This window comes from Musca domestica, unplaced genomic scaffold, assembly GCF_030504385.1.
Source record: "Musca domestica strain aabys unplaced genomic scaffold, Musca_domestica.polishedcontigs.V.1.1 25, whole genome shotgun sequence".
Lineage (NCBI taxonomy): Eukaryota > Metazoa > Arthropoda > Insecta > Diptera > Muscidae > Musca > Musca domestica.
This window is the reverse complement of record NW_026712277.1, coordinates 1699073-1722904: the sequence shown is the minus strand read 5'-3', so window position 1 is coordinate 1722904 and position 23832 is coordinate 1699073. Positions and strand designations below refer to the sequence as shown.

Genomic DNA, 23832 nt, shown 5'->3' with positions numbered 1-23832 from the left:
TTGCGCCGAACTTGCCATAATTTTCAATTTCTAAACAATCCGCGAATTAATACTTCTTTTACTTCTTTCTTATGACTTTGAACTTTTATTCTTGAAGCAATAACACGTGGGCAGTGCCTGGGCCCATAACCTATGTTAGCAGTCAGATAGCTTCTTGAATAAAAGACAAGTTGTGTAATTGATAGAAAGTAATCTTTACTGAACAAAGGTTTAAAGAGAAGTAGTTAGGTTACAATGAGATGATAGTTATAAAACCTAACGGAATACAACTTTAGTAAACTAGTACTAAAAGTATGAAGTAGTAAATGGGTTGTGAAACAAAACAGGGTGAATCTTCAGATGTATTTTACATTTTAAAAAAATATTTTTTTAATTTTTCAACCAACGTGGATTTTTTAAAAAGTATTTTTTCAATGTGTCAACCATCGTGGAATTTATAATTTTTTTTTCAATTTTCAACTAACGTGGCTTTTTTTAAAAAAATATTTTTTCAATGTTTCAACCAACGTGGATTTTTTAAAAAATATTTTTTCAATGTTTCAATCAACATGGATTTTTTAGAAAATATATTTTTTTAACACTTCGAACAGCGTAGATTTTTTCAAACAACATGATTTTTAAAAAAAGTTCTTGAATCTATCCTCTCCCCCCTCCTCTCTCTTCCCTATCCCCTCTCTCTAACTTTTAAAAACCTAAGACAACATTTCCCCTTTATCTGATAACTGCATTTGTCATTGTTTCAATTTCCATTCAAGAGCCATCGTTTCAAGTGTCCACCACCTAACTCTGCTATCAGGCTCTACGTAAAACCTGAAAATGCAATTCTAAATAATATTAGAGCCAAATGCAAAACTAAAAAAAAAATCTGTAAACAATCACACTTGACTTGAAGTGCTGTGATAATTGTTGAAATGTAACAATTTAACGAGGTGGGTTAGCTATAATTTGGGAAATATGACTAATAGAGGGTGAAATGAAAAAACCGCAACCAACTTCAGACTGCTGTCATTTCTAAGCCACTCGTCCGACAGCTATTGCAATTATTCCAGTAACAGCTCATTATATTGCTTACAAGCGTACAAAAGCATTTTGCTGAGAATTTTCCAGAAAAAAGTTGCTCGTGATGGAACTCAAGCGTGATAATGTGATTTCTTTATATTTGCTTTCATTCAATAAAATTAAAAAAAATGTAAAAATAATGGCGTTTAATTTTGTTGCAGTTTTTTTATCTCACCCTGTAAACTACAAACTATTTTTAATGAAGCTCAGGTATAATATGGCGCCCAACGAGGATCCCTGAAACTATTAATAGTAATACAGAGGGTGCATTTCATTTAATACGACCAAAAAGTGACCCTGGGTCTCTTTGGACTTAATTCGTTTGAGGACACATATTCCGTTTTTTATTTTTTTTTTGTTAATTTTGAATTTTTTTATTTGAATTTTTTAAATTTAAAATTAAAACTTTTATGTTTTTTTTTTAAATTTTAAAGTTTTCCAAAATTAAAAAAATAAAAAAATGTAAAAATTATGGCGTTTGACTTTGTTGCAGTTTTTCTATTTCACCATGTAAACTACAAACTATTTACAATGAAGCACAGCTATAATATGGCGCCCAGCGAGGATCCCTGGAATAATTAATAATTATACAGAGGGTTCATTTAATACGACCAAAACGTGTATCATCGAGACCCTGGGTCTCTTTGGACTTAATCTGTTTGAGGAAACATATTCCCTTTTTTAATTTTTTTTTAATTTTGATTTTTTTTTTTAAAAAACATTTTTTTGGAATATTTATTCTTAAATTTTGAAATTTTTTAATTTAAAATTTTGGAAATTTTGTTTTTTTTATATTTAGAATTTTTTAAATTTGAATTTTTTAAATATTTTTTTTCGAATATTTATTTTTAAGTTTTGAAAATTTTTAATTTAAAAATTTTTAAATTTTAATTTTTTTTTTATATTTTGAATTTTTTATATTTGAATTTTTAAATATTTTTTTTGATTGTTTATTTTCAAACATTGAAATTTTTTACCTTAAAAATTTTAAAATTTTGATTTTTTTTTTATATTTTCAATTTTTTAAATTTGAATTTTTTAAATATTTTTTTTCTTTGAATATGTATTTTTAAATTTAAAAATTTTTTAATTTAAAATTCTTTAAATTTTATTTTTTTTATATTTTGAATTTTTTATTTAAAAAAAAAACATTTTTTTGGAATATTTATTTTTAAATTTTGAAATTTTTTAATTTAAAATTTTGTTTTTTTATATTTTGAATTTTTTAAATTTTAATTTTTTAAATATTTTTTTTCGAATATTTATTTTTAAGTTTTGAAATTTTTTAATTTAAAAATTTTTAAATTTTAGTTTTTTTATATTTTGAATATTTTAAATTTGAATTTTTGAATATTTTCTTTTTATTTGATTGTGTATTTTTAAATTTTGAAATTTTTTACCTTAAAAATTTTAAAATGTTTATTTTTTTTGTACTTTCAATTTTTTAAATTTGAATTTTTTAAATACTTTTTTTCTTTGAATATGTATTTTTAAATTTTGAAATTTTTTAATTTAAAATTTTTAAATTTTAATTTTTTTTTATATTTTGAATTTTTTAAATATTTTTTTCTGGATTTTTTTTAAATATTGAAATTTTTTAATTTAGAATTTCTTAAAGTTTGATTTTTTTATATTTTGAATTTTTTAAATTCGAATTTTCAAATATTTTTTTTTTTTTTGAATTTTTATTTTGAAATTTTTTGCTTTAAAAATTTTTAAATTTTGATTTTGTTATATATTTTCAATTTTTTAAATATTTTTTTTAAATTGTATATTTTTAAATTTTTTAATTTAATTTTTTTTTTAATTTGGATTTTTTTTATATTTTGAATTTTTTAAATTCGAGTTTTTAAATATTTTATTTGAATTTTAATTCTTATATTTTGAAATTTTTTACTTTAAAAATTTTTAAATTTTGATTTTTGTTATATTTTCAATTTTTTAAATATATATATATATTTTTTTTGAATATATATTTTTAAATTTTGGAATTTTTTAATTTAATTTTTTTTTTTAAATTTTGATTTTTTTTATATTTTGAATTTTTTAAATTCGAATTTTTAAATATTTTATTTGAATTTTTATTTTTAAATTTTGAAATTTTTTACTTTAAAAATTTTTAAATTTTGATCTTTGTTATATTTTCAATTTTTTAAATATATTTGTTTGAATATATATTTTTAAATTTTTTAATTTAAAATTTTGATTTTTTTTATATTTTGAATTTTTTAAATATATTTGTTTGAATATATATTTTTAAATTTTTTAATTTAAAATTTTGATTTTTTTTTATATTTTGAATTTTTTAAATATTCTTTTTTTTGTTGAAATATTTATTTTTAAATTATTTTTATATATTTTTTTCTGGAATATTTATTTTTAAATTTTGAAATTTTTTAATTTAAAATTTTGTAAATTTTGTTTTTTTTATATTTTGAATTTTTTAAATTTGAATTTTTTAAATATTTTTTTTAAACTTTAAAATTTTTTAAATTTATTTTTTTTTTTTTAAATTTGATTTTTTTCAAATTTTGAATTTTTTCCAAAATTTGTATTATTTTCCCCACCTCATTACACCACCCCCCTGTCCACACACCTATGATGAAGTCTCCAATACATCTCTTCACACGAAAGGCAATCATTTCGAGCATTTGATTTTGTTGTCATTTTCCAGGTAAATGGGAAAAAGGCAACAACAAAAACAACAACTTCTCTACTGCATTTGTTGACAGAAAAATTGTGATTCCGGACGATAAAGCAAAAATGGGCAATCATATCGAAGGGAAAATAAACCGGGCATGAATAATTCTACCAAAAAGTAGATAAAACAACAACGACTGGGGGAGAGAGAATGAGCAAGGGAGAGGAAGATTCCGGGGGGGAGAGACTAGAAAAACTTTAATTGCTTATAAAAGCCAGCGTTTGGATGTGGGAAACTTCAGTAGTGTTGGGAGGTTATCGAAATCAATTATTTTTTTCAAAATGAGATTGTCAGCAGTGTTCGTGGGGCTGACGGTATTGGTGGGCTCATCGCTGGCCAAGGATTGGTGGGAAAATGGCAATTTCTATCAAATCTATCCCAGATCATTTAAGGATAGCAACGGAGATGGTATTGGAGATCTGAATGGTGTCACTGAAAAATTACAGTATCTGAAAGATCTGGGCTTTACGGCCACCTGGCTTTCACCCATCTTTAAATCGCCCATGGCTGATTTTGGTTATGACATCTCCGATTTCTATCAGGTCCATCCGGAATATGGTACCATGGAAGATTTTGAAAATATGATCAAGAAGGCCAAGGAGGTGGGCATTAAAATTATTTTGGATTTTGTGCCCAACCATTCGAGCGATGAAAATGAGTGGTTCAAAAAGTCGGAGGATAATGATCCTGAGTATCGGGATTTCTATATTTGGCACAATGGCAAGGTGAATGCCACCACGGGAGAGCGTGAGCCGCCCAACAACTGGATGAGTGTGTTCCGTTACAGTGCCTGGCAATGGAGTGAAAAGAGACAGCAATATTATCTCCATCAATTTGCCATCAAACAGCCGGATCTAAATTATCGCAATCCCAAGGTGGTGGAGGAAATGAAAAATGTCCTGCGTTTTTGGTTGGCCAAGGGTGTGGCCGGTTTTCGCATTGATGCTGTGCCATATTTATTTGAAGTCGAAATGGGTCCCGATAACAATTATCCCGATGAACCCTTGGCCGATAATGTCAATGACTGCCCGGATCCCATGGATAATTGCCATTACAAACATCTCTATACCCAGGATCAACCGGAAACCTTTGATATGGCCTATCAATGGCGTGCTGTGGTGGATGAATTCAAAAAGGAACATGGTGGCGATACCAGGATCCTATTGACCGAGGCCTATACCAGTTTTGAGAACATCATGCGTTTCTATGGTGATGGCAAGAGGAATGGTTCTCATGTGCCATTCAATTTTGATTTCCTTACCAGCGTTTCGAATGACACCAAGGCCGGAGATATGGTGAGTCACATCAAGAAATGGATGGATGCCATGCCCAAGGATGTAAGGGCCAATTGGGTACTGGGTAATCATGATAATAAACGTGTGGCCTCGCGACTGGGTGTGAATAGGGCGGATTTGTTTAATATCCTACTGCAAACTTTGCCCGGCAATGCTGTTACCTATAATGTAAGTCGGGATATAGGGGTGGGGACTTGAGAGGGGAATTTGGAAATTTTTGAAAATTTTTTCTTCTGATTTTCAAAGGGTGAGGAATTGGCCATGACCGATGTTTTTATTAGCTGGGAGGATTCAGTGGATCCCCAGGCCTGTAATGGCAATCCCCAGACCTACTATGGCCTGTCCAGAGATCCAGCACGTACACCCTATCAATGGGATGCCTCAAATATGGCAGGTAAGTTGAGAATTGGAAATAAAAATAATGAAGATTTTTTTTTAAATTGGACAAATTTGAGAAATTTTTTTATAATAATTAATAATAATTATTTCAATTATTGATTAAAATAATTATTTTTTTATAATTAAAAAGAAGTAGACATTTTTTATTTTTTATAAAAAAATGTTTCTTAAATTTAAAAATAAAACAAATAATTTATTTTATAATTTTTGTAAAAAAAATATTTTGTCAATTTTTGTATTTTTTTTAATCTTAATCTTAAGGTTAAATAATATATATAAACAATAATAAATAAATAATTTTTCAATTTATTTTTAATTGTAAAAATTTTTTATTTTTTTTTTTTTAATCAAAAAAAGAGAAATTTTCTAATTAATTTTCCCCTCTTTCACCCAACCTCTGCACCCCTCCCCCCTAGGTTTCACCACCGGCGACCACACCTGGCTACCCGTCTCCGATACCTATGTTACCGTCAATGCCCTGGCCCAGATGCGTGCCCCACAATCCCATTTGCAAATCTTCAAGAAGCTAACGAAACTACGCAAGGAGCCCTCATTCCAAGATGGCGACTTAAGCATTGAGGCCATTGGTGATGATATTGTACTCTATTCACGCCAAAAGGAGGGCAGTGATCTCTATGTTGTGGTTTTGAATTTGGGCAAAACTGATCAGACAATTGATATAACTCAATATTTTGCATTGGGTTCGAAGGCCGAAGTTATTACCGCCTCCATACAATCGTCCAATGTTGATGGGTAAGTTTGGGAGGGGGATACATTTTTTGCGGGGGGTATTTGATTGAGAGATTAATTTCTTTTATCATTTTTGCAGGCAAGTCATCAATCCTAGCCAATTCAAGGCTGAAGCCGGCGTGGGCACCGTTTTGGTGAAAGTCTGAAGAGAGAAATGGAATTTTTTTCTTGCAAAGAAATAAAAAAAATATTATTTCGAAAATATTTTGGATATGAAATTCCAAACAAGTCATAAATAATAAATAAATATTCACAAATGTTCCTAGTAATAATGAAAAATTTGGTTTTAAATTAAATGACCTTGAAATGAGGAAAAGTGGAGCACACTTTTAGGCTAACCATATATTTTCAATAAATGTGGGAAAACATGTGATTTCTTCAAAAGTCCATTGGACATGGATTTAAAAAAAAATCCGAAGTCCATTAGACCCGGAGGCTTTTTAAAAAATATTTTCTCCAAAGTCCATTAGACCCGGATGTTTTTAAAAAATATTTTTCCAAGAATACATTGGACGGGGATTTTATTAAAAATATTTTTTTAAAAGATGAAGGTCTCACAGATTTTAAAAAATATTTTTTCCAATATCCAATGACGTGGATTTTTTTTAAAAAATATGCTTCAAAGTTCATTAGTTGTAGATTTAAAAAAAATATTTTCTCTAAAGTCTATTAGATGGGGATTTTTAAAAAATATTTTTTTCAAAGTCCATTGGATTGGGTTTATTTTTAAAATTGTTTTTCCAAAGTCCATTAGACGAGGATTTTCTAAAAAATATTTTTCCAAGCATTAAAAAACGTGGATATTTTTAAAAAATATTTTTTCAATAGATCAACAGACGTTGATTTTTTAAAAAATATTTTTTCAAAGGACTAACAAACGTGGAGTTTTTAAAAAATACTTTTTTCAAAGGACTAACAAACGTGGATTATTTAAAAAATATTTTTTCAAAAGATTAACAAACGTGGATTATTTAAAAAATATTTTTTTCCAAAGATCAACAAACATGGATTATTTAAAAAATATTTTTTGAAAAATATTTTTTCCAAAGATTAACAAACGTGGATTTTTAAAAAATATTTTTTTCAAAGAATTAACAAACGTGGATTTTTTAAAAAATATTTTTTTCAAAGAATTAACAAACGTGGATTTTTTAAAAAATATTTTTTCCAAGAATCAACAGTCCTGGGTTCTTGAAAAATATATTTCTTCCAAGAATCAACAAACCTGGTTTTTTTAAAAAATATTTTTTCAAATGATTAATAAATGAGGATTTTTAAAAAAATATTTTTTCAAAGGATCAAAAAACAAAGATTCTATTAAAAATATTTTTTCAAAGCATCATCCAACGTGGATTTTTTATAAAATATTTTTTCAAAGAATTAGCAATCGTGAATTTTTTAAAAAATATTTTTTCCAAAGATCAACAAACGTGGATTTTTTAAAAAATATTTTTTTGCAAAGATTAACAAATGTGGATTTTTTAAAAAATTATTTTTCCAAAGATCATCCAACGTGGATTTTTTAAAATAATATTTTTTTTCAACGAGGATTTTTTAAAAACTATTTTCCTAAGCATTAACAAACGTGGATTTTTTCAGAAATATATATATTTTTTTTTAAATATTTTTTCAAAGAATCAATAATTGAGGATTTTTTAAAAAATATTTTTTCAAAGGATCAATAAATGAGGATTTTTGAAAAAAAAATTTTTCAAAGGATCAATAAATGAGGATTTTTTAAAAAATATTTTTTCAAAGGATCAATAAATGAGGATTTTTTAAAAAATATTTTTTCAAAGGATCAATAAATGAGGATTTTTGAAAAAATATTTTTTCAAAGGATCAATAAATGAGGATGTTTTAAAATTATTTTTTCAAAGGATTAACAAATGTGGATTTTTTGAAAAATATTTTTTCAAAAGATTAACAAATGTGGATTTTTTTAATAAAATATTTTTTTCAAAAGATTAACAAACGTGGATTTTTAAAAAAACATTTTTTCAAAGGACTAACGAACGTGGATTTTTTAAAAAATATTTCTTCAAAAGATTAACAAACGTGGATTTTTTAAAAAAAAATATTTTTTCAAAGTATTAACAAACGTGGATTTTTTAAAGAATATTTTTCAAAGTATTAACAAACGTGGATTTTTTAAAGAATATTTTTCAAAGTATTAACAAACGTGGATTTTTTAAAGAATATTTTTCAAAGTATTAACAAACGTGGATTTTTTAAAGAATATTTTTCCAAGGATCAATATACCTAGATTTTTTAAAAAATATTTTTTTCAAAGGATTAACAAGCGTGGATTTTTTAAAAAATATTTTTTCCAAAGATCAGCAAACTCGATTTTTTAAAATATATTTTTTTCAAGTATTCAGTAAACGTGGATTTCTTAAAAAATATTTTTTCCAAAGATCAGCAAACCCGATTTTTTAAAATATATTTTTTCAAGTATTCAGTAAACGTGGATTTCTTAAAAAATATTTTTTTCAAAGGATTAACAGAGGTAGATTTTTTAAAAAATATTTTTTCAAAGAATTAAAAAACGTGGATTTTGAAAAAAAAAATTTTCGCAAGGATTAATAAACGTGGATTTTGTAAAAAATATTTTTTACCAAAGATCAATAAACGTGGATTTTTTTAATTTTTTTTTAATATTTCTTCCAAGGATCAACAAACGTGGATTTTTTAATTTTTTTAATATTTCTTCCAAGGATCAACAAACGTGGATTTTTCAAATTTTTTTGTAAATATTTCTTCCAAGGGTCAACAAACGTGGATTTTTAAAAAAATATTTTTTCCAAAAATCAACAAACTAGTATTTTTTAAAAAATATTTTTTTATGGATCAACATACTTGGAGAAACATGTTTTGAAAAAAATATTTTGTTCATGGATCAACTGACGTGGTTTGTTGGAAAAAATTTTTTTTTCAGTGATCAAGAGGCGTGTATTTTTTCAAAAATATTTTTTCCAAGGGTCGACAAATGTAATTTTTTTTAAACATAGGTATATTTTCCAATGATCAACAATCGTATTTTTCCACTGAACAACAACCGTGGATTTTTAAAAAAAATATTTTTTCAAATTGGATTTTTTTTTTTCAAAAGTCCATTACACGTGGATTTTTTAAAAAAATATTTCTTTAAATTTTTTTTTTTCAAAATTCTGTCCTCTTGGGTTTTTTTTGATGATGAAAGATACCGATGCCTTTTTTGTAAAAGTATGAACCACCCTGTGTTAAGTTAATATAACTCTCATCCTTTCTGTAGCATACTTTCAGGATGATACAATATTTTTTATTTTTGTTCAAATAAAAATAATATCAGATTTATCAATTTATTTTTTTATTTTATTTTCAATAAATAAATATAATATAAGCCTCAAACGGAATTTTTATTTCTCTCAATTTCTTTCTCTCATTCTCACCATAATTCCATTTTCCGATTTCAATGTCAATACCATTTCCAATTTCGGTTCATATTTATGTAGTTTCGGCCTCTGCTCCTCCCTCAAGGGCCCCAAAATATTACTAACATAGCCATCTTTGGAAGCCAACTCATCAATGGCTGGAAGAATTTGAAAATTTCTTATAATTTTCGATATCACAGTTTTAATTTCAAGTTGGGCAAATTTCTGGCCAATACAATTTCTCAGGCCAGCACTAAAGGGTACCAACTCAAAGGGTTTATGGGCCTCAGTGCCGTCGGCAAATCTTTCCGGGTCGAAACGATAGGGATCGGGGAAGTTATGCTCGTTGTAACCCAACGACATGATGAAGATGTTTAGGGAAGTGTCCTCGGGTATTAGTTTGCCATCTGAAGAGAAGAAATTGTTTAATTCTTTTTTGAAATTCATGGCGGAAAAATACCCTACTCATATTATACTCCTTTTCGGTGTGCCTACCCACCATGGGTACACTGGGATACAGCCTTAGGGTTTCCTTTAACACCATATCCAAATATTTCATATCGGCAATTTCCTGAAATGTGGCATCACGTTTCATATGTTCACCCATTATGCGCTGCTGCTCCTCAAAGACTTTGGCCTGGACGGCTAGGTGGCGTGAAAGGAGATAAATGACAAAGGATATGGCCGAGGATGTGGTATCGTGACCCTGAAAAAAACGCATTTTTAAACCTTAACCTCTTCTGGGAGAAATTGTTTTAACTTACGGCAAAAATAAATGTGGACACCTCCTCATATAACTCCTGGGTGGTAAAGGGTCTGTCATCCACCCTGGCGGAGAGAAGTGTATCCAAAAATGCCCTTCTGGGCTTGCTAAACTCATCATGGCCACTGTCAAGGGTTTTGTTTTCTTCCTGGGCCCGATGGAGTTTTATGCGTTTCTCGATGACCTGGGAAGGGGAAAGTTTTTTTGTAAAAAAACAGAGTTGCCACACCATAACAAACTTAATGTGGCCAAACCGAATTTTTTTCTAACAAAAAAAATTTGGCGTGGCCGCATCGATTTTTTTAAGAATAAACATGATGTGGCCACATCGAAATTTAAAAAAAAAAACTTGATGTGGCCACATCGAAATTTTTTCTAAAGAAAAAAACTTAGTGTGGCCACATCGAAATTTTTTTTAAAGAAAAAAACTTAGTGTGGCCACATCGAAATTTTTTCTAAAGAAAAAAAACTTAGTGTGGCCACATCGAAATTTTTTCTAAAGAAAAAAACTTAGTGTGGCCACATCAAAATTTTTTCTAAAGAAAAAACTTAGTGTGGCCACATCAAAATTTTTTCTAAAGAAAAAACTTAGTGTGGCCACATCGAAATTTTTTCTAACAAAAAAACTTAGTGTGGCCACATCGAAATTTTTTCTAACAAAAAAACTTAGTGTGGCCACATCGAAATTTTTTCTAAAGAAAAAACTTAGTGTGGCCACATCGAAATTTTTTCTATAGAAAAAACTTAGTGTGGCCACATCGAAATTTTTCTATAGAAAAAACTTAGTGTGGCCACATCGAAATTTTTTCTAAAGAAAAAACTTAGTGTGGCCACATCGAAATTTTTTCTAAAGAAAAAACTTAGTGTGGCCACATCGAAATTTTTTCTAAAGAAAAAACTTAGTGTGGCCACATCGAAATTTTTTCTATAGAAAAAACTTAGTGTGGCCACACTAAGTTTTTTCTTTAGAAAAAAACTTAGTGTGGCCACATCGAAATTTTTTCTAACAAAAAAACTTAGTGTGGCCACATCGAATTTTTTTCTAACAAAAAAACTTAGTGTGGCCACATCGAAATTTTTTCTAAAGAAGAAACTTAGTGTGGCCACATCGAAATTTTTTCTAAAGAACAAATTTTTTCTAACGAAAAAACTTGGTGTGGCCACATCGAATTTTTTTCTATAGAAAAAAATTTGGTGTGGCCACATCGAATTTTTTTCTAAAGAAAAAACTTAGTGTGGCCACATCGAATTTTTTTCTAAAGAAAAAACTTAGTGTGGCCACATCGAATTTTTTTCTAAAGAAAAAACTTAGTGTGGCCACATCGAATTTTTTTCTAAAGAAAAAACTTAGTGTGGCCACATCGAATTTTTTTCTAAAGAAAAAACTTAGTGTGGCCACATCGAATTTTTTTCTAAAGAAAAAACTTAGTGTGGCCACATCGAATTTTTTTCTAAAGAAAAAACTTAGTGTGGCCACATCGAATTTTTTTCTAAAGAAAAAACTTAGTGTGGCCACATCGAATTTTTTTCTAACGAACAAATGTTTTCTTTTGGAAAAAAAACTTGATGTTGCCACATCAATTTTTTTCTCTAGAAATCAATTCTTATTGAAAATTCTTATTGAAAACAAAAAACTTGGTGTGGGCATTTTTTACTCACATCAAATGTAAAATCCTTTAGAGTCTTCACAGCCTTGCAGTAATCCTGGTATTCCGGAAAGAATTGATATGTCAGTTTGCTGCGCTTGAGGGGATGAAATGCCCTCATGTTAATGTTGGCACAAATGCTGTAAAAAAATTAAAAAATTTCAATAATTCTTCTAAAAAAATCTCTTCGTACTCACTATTCCACAGCCTTGGCAAATTCGGTATGGGGATTATCCATGGCATTGATGCTGACACCCATGGCAGTATCTGACCAAAACATTAACACAATATTGAAATATAACCAGCATAACACTTACCACAAATGACATCCAATGTAAAATAGTTGACCATATTTTGAAAATCAAAAATGTTATCCCCTTTCGAGGCCTCCCTCAATTTTTCCATAAATTTGTTGGAAGTTTTATTCATAACCTCATGGAAATCTTGTAGAATTTTGAAATGAAATGCCGGTGTTATGATCTTGCGATGTTTGTGCCATTTCGGTCCGGAACCCGTCAGCAGTCCATCGCCCAGCCAATCAAAAGTCATTTCATAGATGTCGGATTTTTTGATAAGACTAGAGCTGGAGAGAATGAACTGAAAGGCAAAAAGGGATGGGAAATAAATTTTTCAAATTGCATTTTCCAACCTACCTCCACATCCTGGGGTTCTGTGACGAAAATATTCAAATAGTAACCAATCCAGACCCGAAAATTGTGATGGTTGTATTTGTAAAAGTTGTCAAACATAAAATTTAAAATATCTGGAAATGAAGGAAGAAAAAAATATTTAATATCGAAATTTAAAAAAATTTCTTCCTATTTTTCGAAATGAAAATAAAAAAAATATTTTCTTCGTGTAATGCTTTGGAAAAAAATTCAAATAGTCCCCATAACCATAATATAATCTTTCGAATAGTAGAACCCGATAATTAGAGGTCCAAATCTCGATAATACATGCAATTAATTGGCACATGTCTGGCCAAAGAGATCATTTGCAGGTAGCTAACGCCAGGTTCAATCAACTTCTATGCATAACTAGCTAGCAAATGATTGTCTTGTTTAGAAAAGAAATGGAAAATAGACAGATAAACCGGTTTCAGATATGTGCACTTCGGACGTTAAACGGGGGAAACTGAATAAAGAAATAAAATAAAGAAAATGTTCTGTAAAAAAAAATATTTTTTTTTAAAAAATCCACGATTGTTTATCTTTGAAAAAAAATATTTTAAAAAAATCCACGATTGTTTATCTTTGAAAAAAAATATTTAAAAAAAATCCACGATTGTTTATCTTTGAAAAAAAATATTTAAAAAAAATCCACGATTGTTTATCTTTGAAAAAAAATATTTAAAAAAAATCCACGATTGTTTATCTTTGAAAAAAAATATTTAAAAAAAATATTTTTTAAAAAAATCCACGTTTGCTGAAAATATATTTTTTAAAAAAATCCACGTTTGCTGATCTTTGGAAAAAATATTTTTTAAAAAATCCACGTCTGTTGATCTTTGGAAAAAATATTTTTTAAAAAAATCCACGTTTGCTGATCTTTGGAAAAAATATTTTTAAAAAATCCACGTCTGTTGATCTTTGGAAAAAATATTTTTTAAAAAATCCACGTTTATTGTTTCATTGAAAAAATATTTTTATTAAAATTATTATTTTTTAAAAAAACCCATGTCTGTTGATCTTTCGAAATAATATTTACGTTTATTGTTTCATTGAAAAAATATTTTTTAAAAAATCCACGTTTATTGTTTCATTGAAAAAATATTTTTTAAAAAATCCACGTTTATTGTTTCATTGAAAAAATATTTTTAAAAATCCACGTTTATTGTTTCATTGAAAAAATATTTTTTAAAAAATCCACGTTTATTGTTTCATTGAAAAAATATTTTTTAAAAAATCCACGTTTATTGTTTCATTGAAAAAATATTTTTTAAAAAATCCACGTTTATTGTTTCATTGAAAAAATATTTTTTAAAAAATCCACGTTTATTGTTTCATTGAAAAAATATTTTTTAAAAAATCCACGTTTATTGTTTCATTGAAAAAATATTTTTTAAAAAATCCACGTTTATTGTTTCATTGAAAAAATATTTTTAAAAAATCCACGTTTATTGTTTCATTGAAAAAATATTTTTTAAAAATCCACGTTTATTGTTTCATTGAAAAAATATTTTTAAAAAATCCACGTTTATTGTTTCATTGAAAAAATATTTTTTTAAAAAATCCACGTTTATTGTTTCATTGAAAAAAATATTTTTTAAAAAATCCACGTTTATTGTTTCATTGAAAAAATATTTTTTAAAAAATCCACGTTTATTGTTTCATTGAAAAAATATTTTTTAAAAAATCCACGTTTATTGTTTCATTGAAAAATATTTTTTAAAAAATCCACGTTTATTGTTTCATTGAAAAAATATTTTTTAAAAAATCCACGTTTATTGTTTCATTGAAAAAATATTTTTTAAAAAATCCACGTTTATTGTTTCATTGAAAAATATTTTTTAAAAAATCCACGTTTATTGTTTCATTGAAAAAATATTTTTAAAAATCCACGTTTATTGTTTCATTGAAAAATATTTTTTAAAAAATCCACGTTTATTGTTTCATTGAAAAAATATTTTTTAAAAAATCCACGTTTATTGTTTCATTGAAAAAATATTTTTTAAAAAATCCACGTTTATTGTTTCATTGAAAAAATATTTTTTAAAAAATCCACGTTTATTGTTTCATTGAAAAAATATTTTTTAAAAATCCACGTTTATTGTTTCATTGAAAAAATATTTTTTAAAAAATCCACGTTTATTGTTTCATTGAAAAAATATTTTTTAAAAAATCCACGTTTGTTGATTTTGTAGAAAAATTTTTTGTAAGAAATCCACGTTTCTTCATCTTTGAAAAAAGTATTTTTTAAGAAAATCCACGTTTGTTGATCTTTGAAAAAATATTTTTAAAAAATACATGTGTAAAATACATCTGAAGATTCACCCTGTTTTGTTTCACAACCCATTTACTACTTCATACTTTTAGTACTAGTTTACTAAAGTTGTATTCCGTTAGGTTTTATAACTATCATCTCATTGTAACCTAACTACTTCTCTTTAAACCTTTGTTCAGTAAAGATTACTTTCTATCAATTACACAACTTGTCTTTTATTCAAGAAGCTATCTGACTGCTAACATAGGTTATGGGCCCAGGCACTGCCCACGTGTTATTGCTTCAAGAATAAAAGTTCAAAGTCATAAGAAAGAAGTAAAAGAAGTATTAATTCGCGGATTGTTTAGAAATTGAAAATTATGGCAAGTTCGGCGCAAATAGAAAAGCTGTGTGGAGATAACTATTCAAGTTGGTCGGTCCATATGAAGAGCTTGTTAATCACTTTGGACTATTGGAGTGTCATAGATGGGACATGTCCAATAACAGCAACCGCAGAGGAAAAGGCTGCTTGGAAAGTGATTGATTCTAAGGCGCTAGCAACAATCACGCTTTGTATAAAGCCGTCGGAATTAATACACGTGAAGTCGTGCAAAAATGCTAAGGAAGCTTGGAACAAATTAAGTTCCACATATGTTGGCAAAACTCCCGCCAGGAAGGTAAATTTGTTCAAAAGGTTGGTTAGATTTAAAATTCAAGATTCGATTGGATACCAACAACAAATAAATGAGTTCAGCTCAATGGTGGAATCATTAAGAGAAATTGACGTTTCACTACCAGAGGATTTTGTAAGTTTATTGTTGTTGTGCAGTCTCCCCGACGAATATGAAAGCTTCATAGTGGCGATGGAGAGTAGAGACATTCTGCCTAGTTGGGATCAGTTGAAGGTCAAAGTGTTGGAAGAGCATCAACGTCGAGGAGAGAAAATAGTAAATGGTGATGAACACGTGTTTGCGGCGAATTCAAGGCGGGCGAATAAGAAGAAAGGCAAACATGAAAAAGAGAGCGGTGAGCAGCACAGGCACAAAAATATTCGATGTTACTCATGCGGAAAGAGAGGTCACATTAAGGCGAATTGCAATAGCAAAGCGATGATAATGACAGCCAGAGAATCGAGCAGCTTAAACTCAAATGAGTGGATTGTAGACAGTGGCGCATCATCACATATGAGTGGAAATAAATGTGTGTTCTCTTCATTAAGAGAACTTAGGCAAAAGGTAATGCTGGCATCAGGTGATTGTGTATTTGCTGAGGGCATAGGCAATGTAAATTTGAAATCGGAGTTTACCGACATTACTCTATGCAATGTACTCTTCGTGCCAATGTTAAATGCAAATTTTTTGTCTGTTCACAAAATAATTGAGCATGGACATAACGTGCGATTTACGAAAGAGAATGTGTGCGCAAAAAATAAAAACAATCATTTGATTTTCGAAGCTCAGCCTAAAGGTGGAATATTTACCACAACATTTTATGTGAAAGAGGAATTGATGATGGTGAACGAGAAAGCTGATAATGCGCTGTGGCATCGTAGGCTGGGCCACTTAAATTGCAAAGATATGGAAAAGTTACAGAATCTGGAAATGGTGAGAGGACTGGCCATAGACCCAAAAGCTGAAATCGATTGTGTGACATGTGCTATGTGCAAGATGACTGTTAAGCCGTTTACTAAATATGGAGAACGTTTCAGTAAGAAGCCATTAGAGGTAGTGCATTCGGATATATGCGGTCCAATGCGAGTTGTAAGCGAAGGTGGTTCCAGATATTTCATATCTTTTATTGACGACTACTCACGCTTCGCGACAATCTATTTTTTGAGAAAAAAATCAGACGCCCTTAAAGTTTTCAAAGATTTCTGTACGATGTCAGAAAGACAGACTGGTTGTAAAATGAAAATTCTAAGAAGCGATAACGGGAGTGAGTATTTGTCTAACGAATTTCAACTGTATTTATCGTCGGCAGGCATAGAACACCAGACTACAGTAAAATACACCCCGCAGCAGAACGGAGTTGCCGAAAGATTAAACAGAACCGTAGTTGAGATGGCGCGGTGTATGTTATGTGACTCTAACCTTCCTCATTCTTTGTGGTCCGAAGCCGTCAACACAGCCACATACGTAAGGAATCGTTGCCCATCAAAGGTTTTGAAAAACAAGACGCCCTATGAATGTTGGTTTGGTAGAAAACCTACAGTGGCTCATCTTCGATGTTTTGGATGCGACGTTGTTGCCTTGGACAAAAAGCCAGGTCGGTCTAAGCTACAACCCAAAGGAAAGCCATATGTTTTTGTTGGTTATGCACACCAGTCGAAGGCCTACCGATTATACAACAAAGAATGCAGAAATATTGTTATTGCTCGTGATATTGTTTTCTTTGAAAAGAAATTTACAAATACAGTCGATACGGATGATGGAATAAAGCGGAACAAAGATGATTGGTTTAATGTTGAATTAAATCTTCAACCTTTTCCCGATAGCGAATGTCAACCCGAAAGAGGAATTCAAGAGAGCAACAATGCAAATGAATCGGATGACAACCATAGTGAATTCTCAACGGATGGATCAGTCAACGCGCAAGTTGGTGAGAAAAGAAAAAGAGGTAGGCCGAAAATAGTGAAAACGGGAAGAAAAGGACGACCAAAAAAAATATTCGTTGTGGAACCTACTCAAATTGTAAATAAAGTCGAAGAAATTAATAAAGATCCGAGTACGGTTGAGGAGGCGATGCAATCTTCCAACGCAAATGACTGGAGAAAGGCAATGAGAGAGGAATATGAGTCACTGATGAGAAAAAGCACATGGGAACTTGTGGAGAGACCAGATGGAAAGAATACTGTTGGTTGTAAGTGGGTGTTTGTCACCAAGAGAGACCCTTCTGGAAATATTGTTAAACACAAGGCACGACTTGTTGCTCAGGGATTCTCTCAAAAGTTCCGAATTGACTATAATGAAACGTACTCCCCAGTTGTGAGATTTACTGCTATTAGAATGTTGTTTGCTGTTGCTGCTGGTCGGAAGATGCTTGTCAACCATATCGATATTGTTTCTGCATACCTTAATGGTGAATTGAAAGAAGAGGTTTATATGCGGCAGCCGCCTATGTTTATTGACAAAAATATCCCAAATGGAGTTTGCAAGCTAAAAAAATCTATTTATGGTCTCAAACAGGCTGGCCGAGATTGGTATCGCAAAATAAACCAAATATTGCTCGATTTAAATTTTGTTCGCTGCAAGACTGATAGTTGCTTGTACGTGTTGCATAAGGAGGGAGAATTGGTAATGTTGGCTATTTATGTCGACGATATTTTACTCGCATGTTCAGAGGAGAACACATTAAGCGAGGTGGTACTGAGCTTGAATAAGTATGTGGATGCGATTGACAGAGGTCCGGTCAATTACTATTTGGGGATGGAGATAAAAAGAGACGGTCCTCGAGGAAATATATCAGTACATCAGTTATCGTATACAGAAGAATTGATTCGAGAATGGAATATGGAACAATGTAAGCCATTGTTTACCCCTTTTGTGGCTGGAACGGTCTTGGAAGCTTGTAAAGAAGATAACTGTCATGGATTTGATGTAAAAATATACCAGTCGTTAATAGGATCGCTGACATATTTATCTGCTGCCTCACGTCCTGACATATCACACATCGTGTCAAAGCTCTCGCAGTTTAATAGTCATCCACACAAGGAGCATTTTGTTGCAGCCAAAAATGTTTTGCGATACCTGAAGCAAAATCCAAAAGGTACGTTATCATTCAGTTCTTCTAATGATTTGGTATGTTACACAGATGCAGACTGGGGCTCAAATGTGGTGGACCGCAAATCATTTAGTGGATTTGTAATTTTTCTTGCTGGAGGTCCAATAACTTGGGAATCGAAGAAACAAAAGATCGTTGCACTAAGTTCCATGGAAGCCGAGTATATTGCCATGTGTCAAGGCACCAAAGAAGTGGTTTATATCAGAAGCCTACTTGCTGAAATAGGACTTCATGAATTTATCCAGTCAGCGACTACAATAAGATGCGATAACCAAAGTGCCCAGTTTATGGTTGAAAATCCAGTTGCTCACAAAAGGAGCAAGCATATAGATATTAGATATCACTACATACGTGAAAAGTTTGAAAATAAGGACATTGTTTTAGAATATGTGTCAAGTGATACTAATATAGCTGATATGTTTACTAAATGCTTGACCAAAGAGAAACATGTCAAGTTTTCGAAAATGTTATTTCAAACTGAAAATTAATTGAACGAATTATCTGTTTATGGAAATAGTATATGGGTTGAGGTAGGGTATGTAAAATACATCTGAAGATTCACCCTGTTTTGTTTCACAACCCATTTACTACTTCATACTTTTAGTACTAGTTTACTAAAGTTGTATTCCGTTAGGTTTTATAACTATCATCTCATTGTAACCTAACTACTTCTCTTTAAACCTTTGTTCAGTAAAGATTACTTTCTATCAATTACACAACTTGTCTTTTATTCAAGAAGCTATCTGACTGCTAACAACATGTTTATTGAATACTTGAAAAAATATTTTTTTAAAATTTACGTTTATAGAAAACTTGAAAAAATAATCTTAGAAAATTCACGTTTCTTGGATACTTGATTTTTTTTTTTTAAATCCACGTTTCTCTTTGGATTCTTGAAAAAATATATTTAAAAAAATACACAGTTCTTTTTGGATTCTTGAAAAAATATTTTTTAAGGTCCACTTTTATTGAATAATTGAAAAAATATTTTTTTTAATCCACGTTTATTGAATACTTGAAATAATATCTTTTTTTAAAGTCCACATTTATTGAATGTTTGAAAAATATTTTTTAAAAAATCCACGTTTATTGAATACTTGAAATTATATCTTTTTTTAAAGTCCACTTTTATTGAATGTTCGAAAAAATATTTTTTAAAAAATTCACGTTTATTGAATACTTGAAAAAATAATTTTTAAAAAATCCACGTTTATTGAATATTTGAAAAAATAATTTTTAAAAAATCCATGTTTGTTGATTTTGGAAAAAAATTAAAAGAATCCACGTTTGTTGATCTTTGGAAAAACTATATTTTTTTAAAAAATCCAGGTTTGTTAATCTTTGCAAAAAATATTTTTTAAAAAATCCACGTTTATTAAATACTTGAAAAAATATTTTTTTTTAAATCCACGTTTATTCGACTTTGGAAAAATATTTTTTTAAAAATCCACTTTTATTGAATACTTGAATTTTTTTAAATCCACGTTTATTGAATACTTGAAAATTTTTTTTTTAAAAATCCACGTCAGTTGATCCTTTGAAAAAATATTTTTTTAAAAATTTCGAATAATTATTTTTGTAATATGTGTTGTTGTTTTATTTAGGTTGTCGTTGGTGATGTTATTAATCATTACCGTGCGGTGTCTTCCCTAACTGATGAGCATTTCCAATGAAGGGCAACATCTTTGGACCCTGGGTATGTGCGATTTTTCGACGTTTTCTGGCATAGAATTGTTCCTTGTAAACGATCCACAACACGGGTATTAGAATTAATAATAACAATAGCATATTTTCTATTTATTTTTGAAATTATTTATTTAATGTTTAACTTATTCCATATAAATACATTTTTTTAATTTAATCGATTAAAGCAATGATCCGTCAACGACGCGACGTTGGCTACGTTTAGACCGTGGTGAGACTAATGAACATCACTTAAAGACGGTTCTATTGAGGTGAATGAAATGCCATAGTTTTGGGTAAGAGTAGAATGCGTTAAGAGAGTTGAAAAATGGGGTGTTGCCACTTTGGTATGATCCGACCAAATTGGTCGGAAATTGTTTTCGTTCAAAATTTATGATCTATGTGGTTTTTATGAGTTTTGCGAACGAAATTGCCATTTTGGTATGTTCCGACCAATTTGGTCGGAATTTTTTTTATGTAGAAAATGGTCGATTTGGCTTATTTATGTTCATTTGAGTGTTAATAAACGCAAATTAGGTGAGTATTTTCATATAGCATTATTTCTACTAGGGCCTAACAGCTGTGAATCTCAAAAAAGACCAATTTGACCAAATTTTTCGCTTGGAGTTAATAAATTTCTTCTATGAAAATATAACTGTATATTTGAAAGTTAATATTATTGGTACAAACCTTTAATGCAAATCGACAACACTGCCTTGATAGGAGCACAGAAAACCTACCGCCAACATCAGTTGGAATGGAAGTGTCTCTGCTGCGACAATCATTTTGACACTGTTTTTGTATTTTCTTCAATTCTCTTTTGAGTTAATTTTAATGATCGCAGATTTATGTGCAATAAAATTCAGGGAGATACCCCAACAGCAAACATAATGCGTAACTTCGTATTGTAGGTTGTTATGAATGCTAAGATTTGTGGGCAAATAAAAACAAACAAACATGAATGAGATATGAATCGGATCCAGAGATGGGAAATAGTAATTTGCAAATTTTTTTTCTTTTTTTGAAGGTCTAGAAGGTCCAGAATATTTTTCTTTCTTTTGACACCACTAAATTTTAAATTCTCGTGGGCCAGAGATGGAAAGTGATAATTTTCTAATTTTTTTTTTGATTTTTTTTTTCAAAGGAAAATTTTCGTTCTTTCGTTGAAGGTATTTTTAAGGGCAACAAAAGATTTTCTTTTAAAAAAAAAATTGTAGATTTTTACTTTCCATCCCTGGATTTTAAAATCGAGTATTTTTAAGGGCAACGAAAAATTTTCTTTTGAAAAAAAAATCGAAAAAATTTGTAGATTCGAGAATATTTTTTCTTTCTTTTGACACCACTGAGAATTTAATGCGTGGGCCAGGGATGGGAAGTAATAATTTTCTAATTTTTTCTTTTTTTTGTCAAAGAAAATTCTTCGTTGCCCGGTTGAAAATCCAAAAAAAAAAATCATTCGACAAAAACTCTCCACCATATCAGATCAATTGACAGAGGCTGGGATACAAATCCAGGAAAAACTTTTGTTAATTTAAAATTTTGAAAATTTCGTAAATAGAGATAAGGGACAATCTTCTTTCGCTCAAGGTGTTAAAGCACACATTTTTTTGAAGCATAGGATCGGCGAGAACAAGACATAAGTGGAATCATATTACCAAGGATTGGCAATCCGAAAGGCATTTTCGAAATTTTCAAAATTTTCAATTACCGAAAGTTCCTCCTGGATTTGTACCCCAGGCTCTGCCAATTAATCTGATATGGTGGAGAATTTTTGTCGAACGATTTTTTTTATTGTATTTTTAGGCGAGTATTTTTAAGGGCAACAAAGACTTTCGTTTGAAAAAAATTCAAAAATTTTGTAGATTTTTACTTTCCATCTCTGGATGTTTAAATCGTGTATTTTTAAGGACAACAAAGATTTTTCTTAAAAAAATCAAAAAAAAAAAAATAGTAGATTCTTACTTCCCATCCCTGGGCCACGTTTTATATTCTCAGTAGAGAAAAAAATACTTCCTTGTTCGATTTTTTCGAATCAAGAGAATTATCTCTTACAGGTATTCAGAGCCCAGCATCGAACTCAACACTCAACGAGATCTGTTGAAGCGTGCAATGTTTGTCATAAATTACAACTGCATTTGACAATAGAATTGCAACGCTCATGCAAACCGATACAATGCCCAACCATAGTAGGAATTTCAAGTCCATGGACTACAGTAAGGCCTTGATAAATGCAACAAATTTCACTTTCTTTTAAAAATCATTTGAATTTCTTCATCTTTTCAATTTTTTTCAAAGAAAGGGGAATTTCAAGAGCCGCTTGGAGTCTCTGTGCCCTTCCAGTCATCTTGTGAGGGGGTTTAACTGTATCATACATAGCCTATATGAGATCACATGTAATGTTCATGTTTCCATCGTTTCATTTTCAATTCCATTCGAGTCATAAAAACAAAAATCATGTTGTTTTGTTTACATTTTACAATTCAAGATCAAATGACAAATCTGAAATGATTGATTTTTTTTGATTTGATTTTTTTGCTAAATAATTTATGGTCTGGTGATTGTAACTTTACTTGAAATGTTTGTGCAAAACAGCCCTGAAAAATATTTGCAGTTGATCTTGCGAAAAAATATTTTTTTTTTTAAAAATTTTAAAAAATCCACGTTTGTTGATCTTGCGAAAAAATATTTTTTTAAAAAATCCTCGTTTGTTGATCTTGCGAAAAAATATTTTTTTAAAAAATCCTCGTTTGTTGATCTTGCGAAAAAATATTTTTTTAAAAAATCCACGTTTATTTGGTACTTGAAAAAAATAATTTTTAAAAAATCCACGTTTATTTGATACTTGAAAAAATAATTTTTAAAAAATCCACGTTTATTTGATACTTGAAAAAATAATTTTTAAAAAATCCACGTTTATTTGATACTTGAAAAAATAATTTTTAAAAAATCCACGTTTATTTGATACTTGAAAAAATAATTTTTAAAAAATCCACGTTTATTTGATACTTGAAAAAATATTTTTTAAAAAATAAACGTCTATTAAATACTTGAAAAAAATATTTTTTAAAAAGTCGCGTTTGTTAATAATTGGAAAAAATATTTATTTTAAGAATCCACTTTTGTTAATAATTGGAAAAAATATTTATTTTAAAAACCCACATTTGTTAATAATTGGAAAAAATATTTTTAAAAAAATCCACGTTTGTTGATAATTTGGAAAAAATATTTTTTTAAAAAATCCACATTTATAAGATACTTGAAAACATATTTTTTAAAAAATCCACATTTATAAGTTACTTGCAAAATATTTTTTAAAAAATCCACGTCTATTGAATACTTAAAAAAGTATTTTTTTAAAAACATGTTTATTGAATACTTGAAAAAAATATTTTTTTAAACAATCCACGTTTATTGAATACTT

At 29.3% G+C, this 23832-nt stretch overlaps 2 protein-coding genes across 2 annotated transcripts; one reads left to right on the top strand and one right to left on the bottom strand.

The window, feature by feature from the left end:
• Nucleotides 1-3993: 3993 nt before the first annotated feature.
• On the top strand, nucleotides 3994-6476 carry LOC101896238 (maltase A1). Its single transcript, XM_005186269.4, has 4 exons — nucleotides 3994-5223; nucleotides 5302-5449; nucleotides 5871-6207; nucleotides 6284-6476. Exons 1-4 carry the CDS (start codon nucleotides 4042-4044, stop codon nucleotides 6348-6350), a joined length of 1734 nt encoding a protein of 577 aa, XP_005186326.2. The 5' UTR covers nucleotides 3994-4041; the 3' UTR covers nucleotides 6351-6476.
• Nucleotides 6477-9583: 3107 nt separating this feature from the next.
• Nucleotides 9584-20592, bottom strand: LOC101896081 (cytochrome P450 4e2). Its single transcript, XM_005186268.4, has 8 exons — nucleotides 20363-20592; nucleotides 12680-12789; nucleotides 12344-12623; nucleotides 12224-12293; nucleotides 12040-12166; nucleotides 10382-10564; nucleotides 10083-10323; nucleotides 9584-10024 (listed from the first exon to the last, which is right to left on the bottom strand). The coding sequence occupies exons 1-8, from the start codon at nucleotides 20514-20516 to the stop codon at nucleotides 9612-9614; spliced, it is 1578 nt and encodes a 525-aa protein (XP_005186325.3). The 5' UTR covers nucleotides 20517-20592; the 3' UTR covers nucleotides 9584-9611.
• Between the last annotated feature and the right edge of the window lie 3240 nt (nucleotides 20593-23832).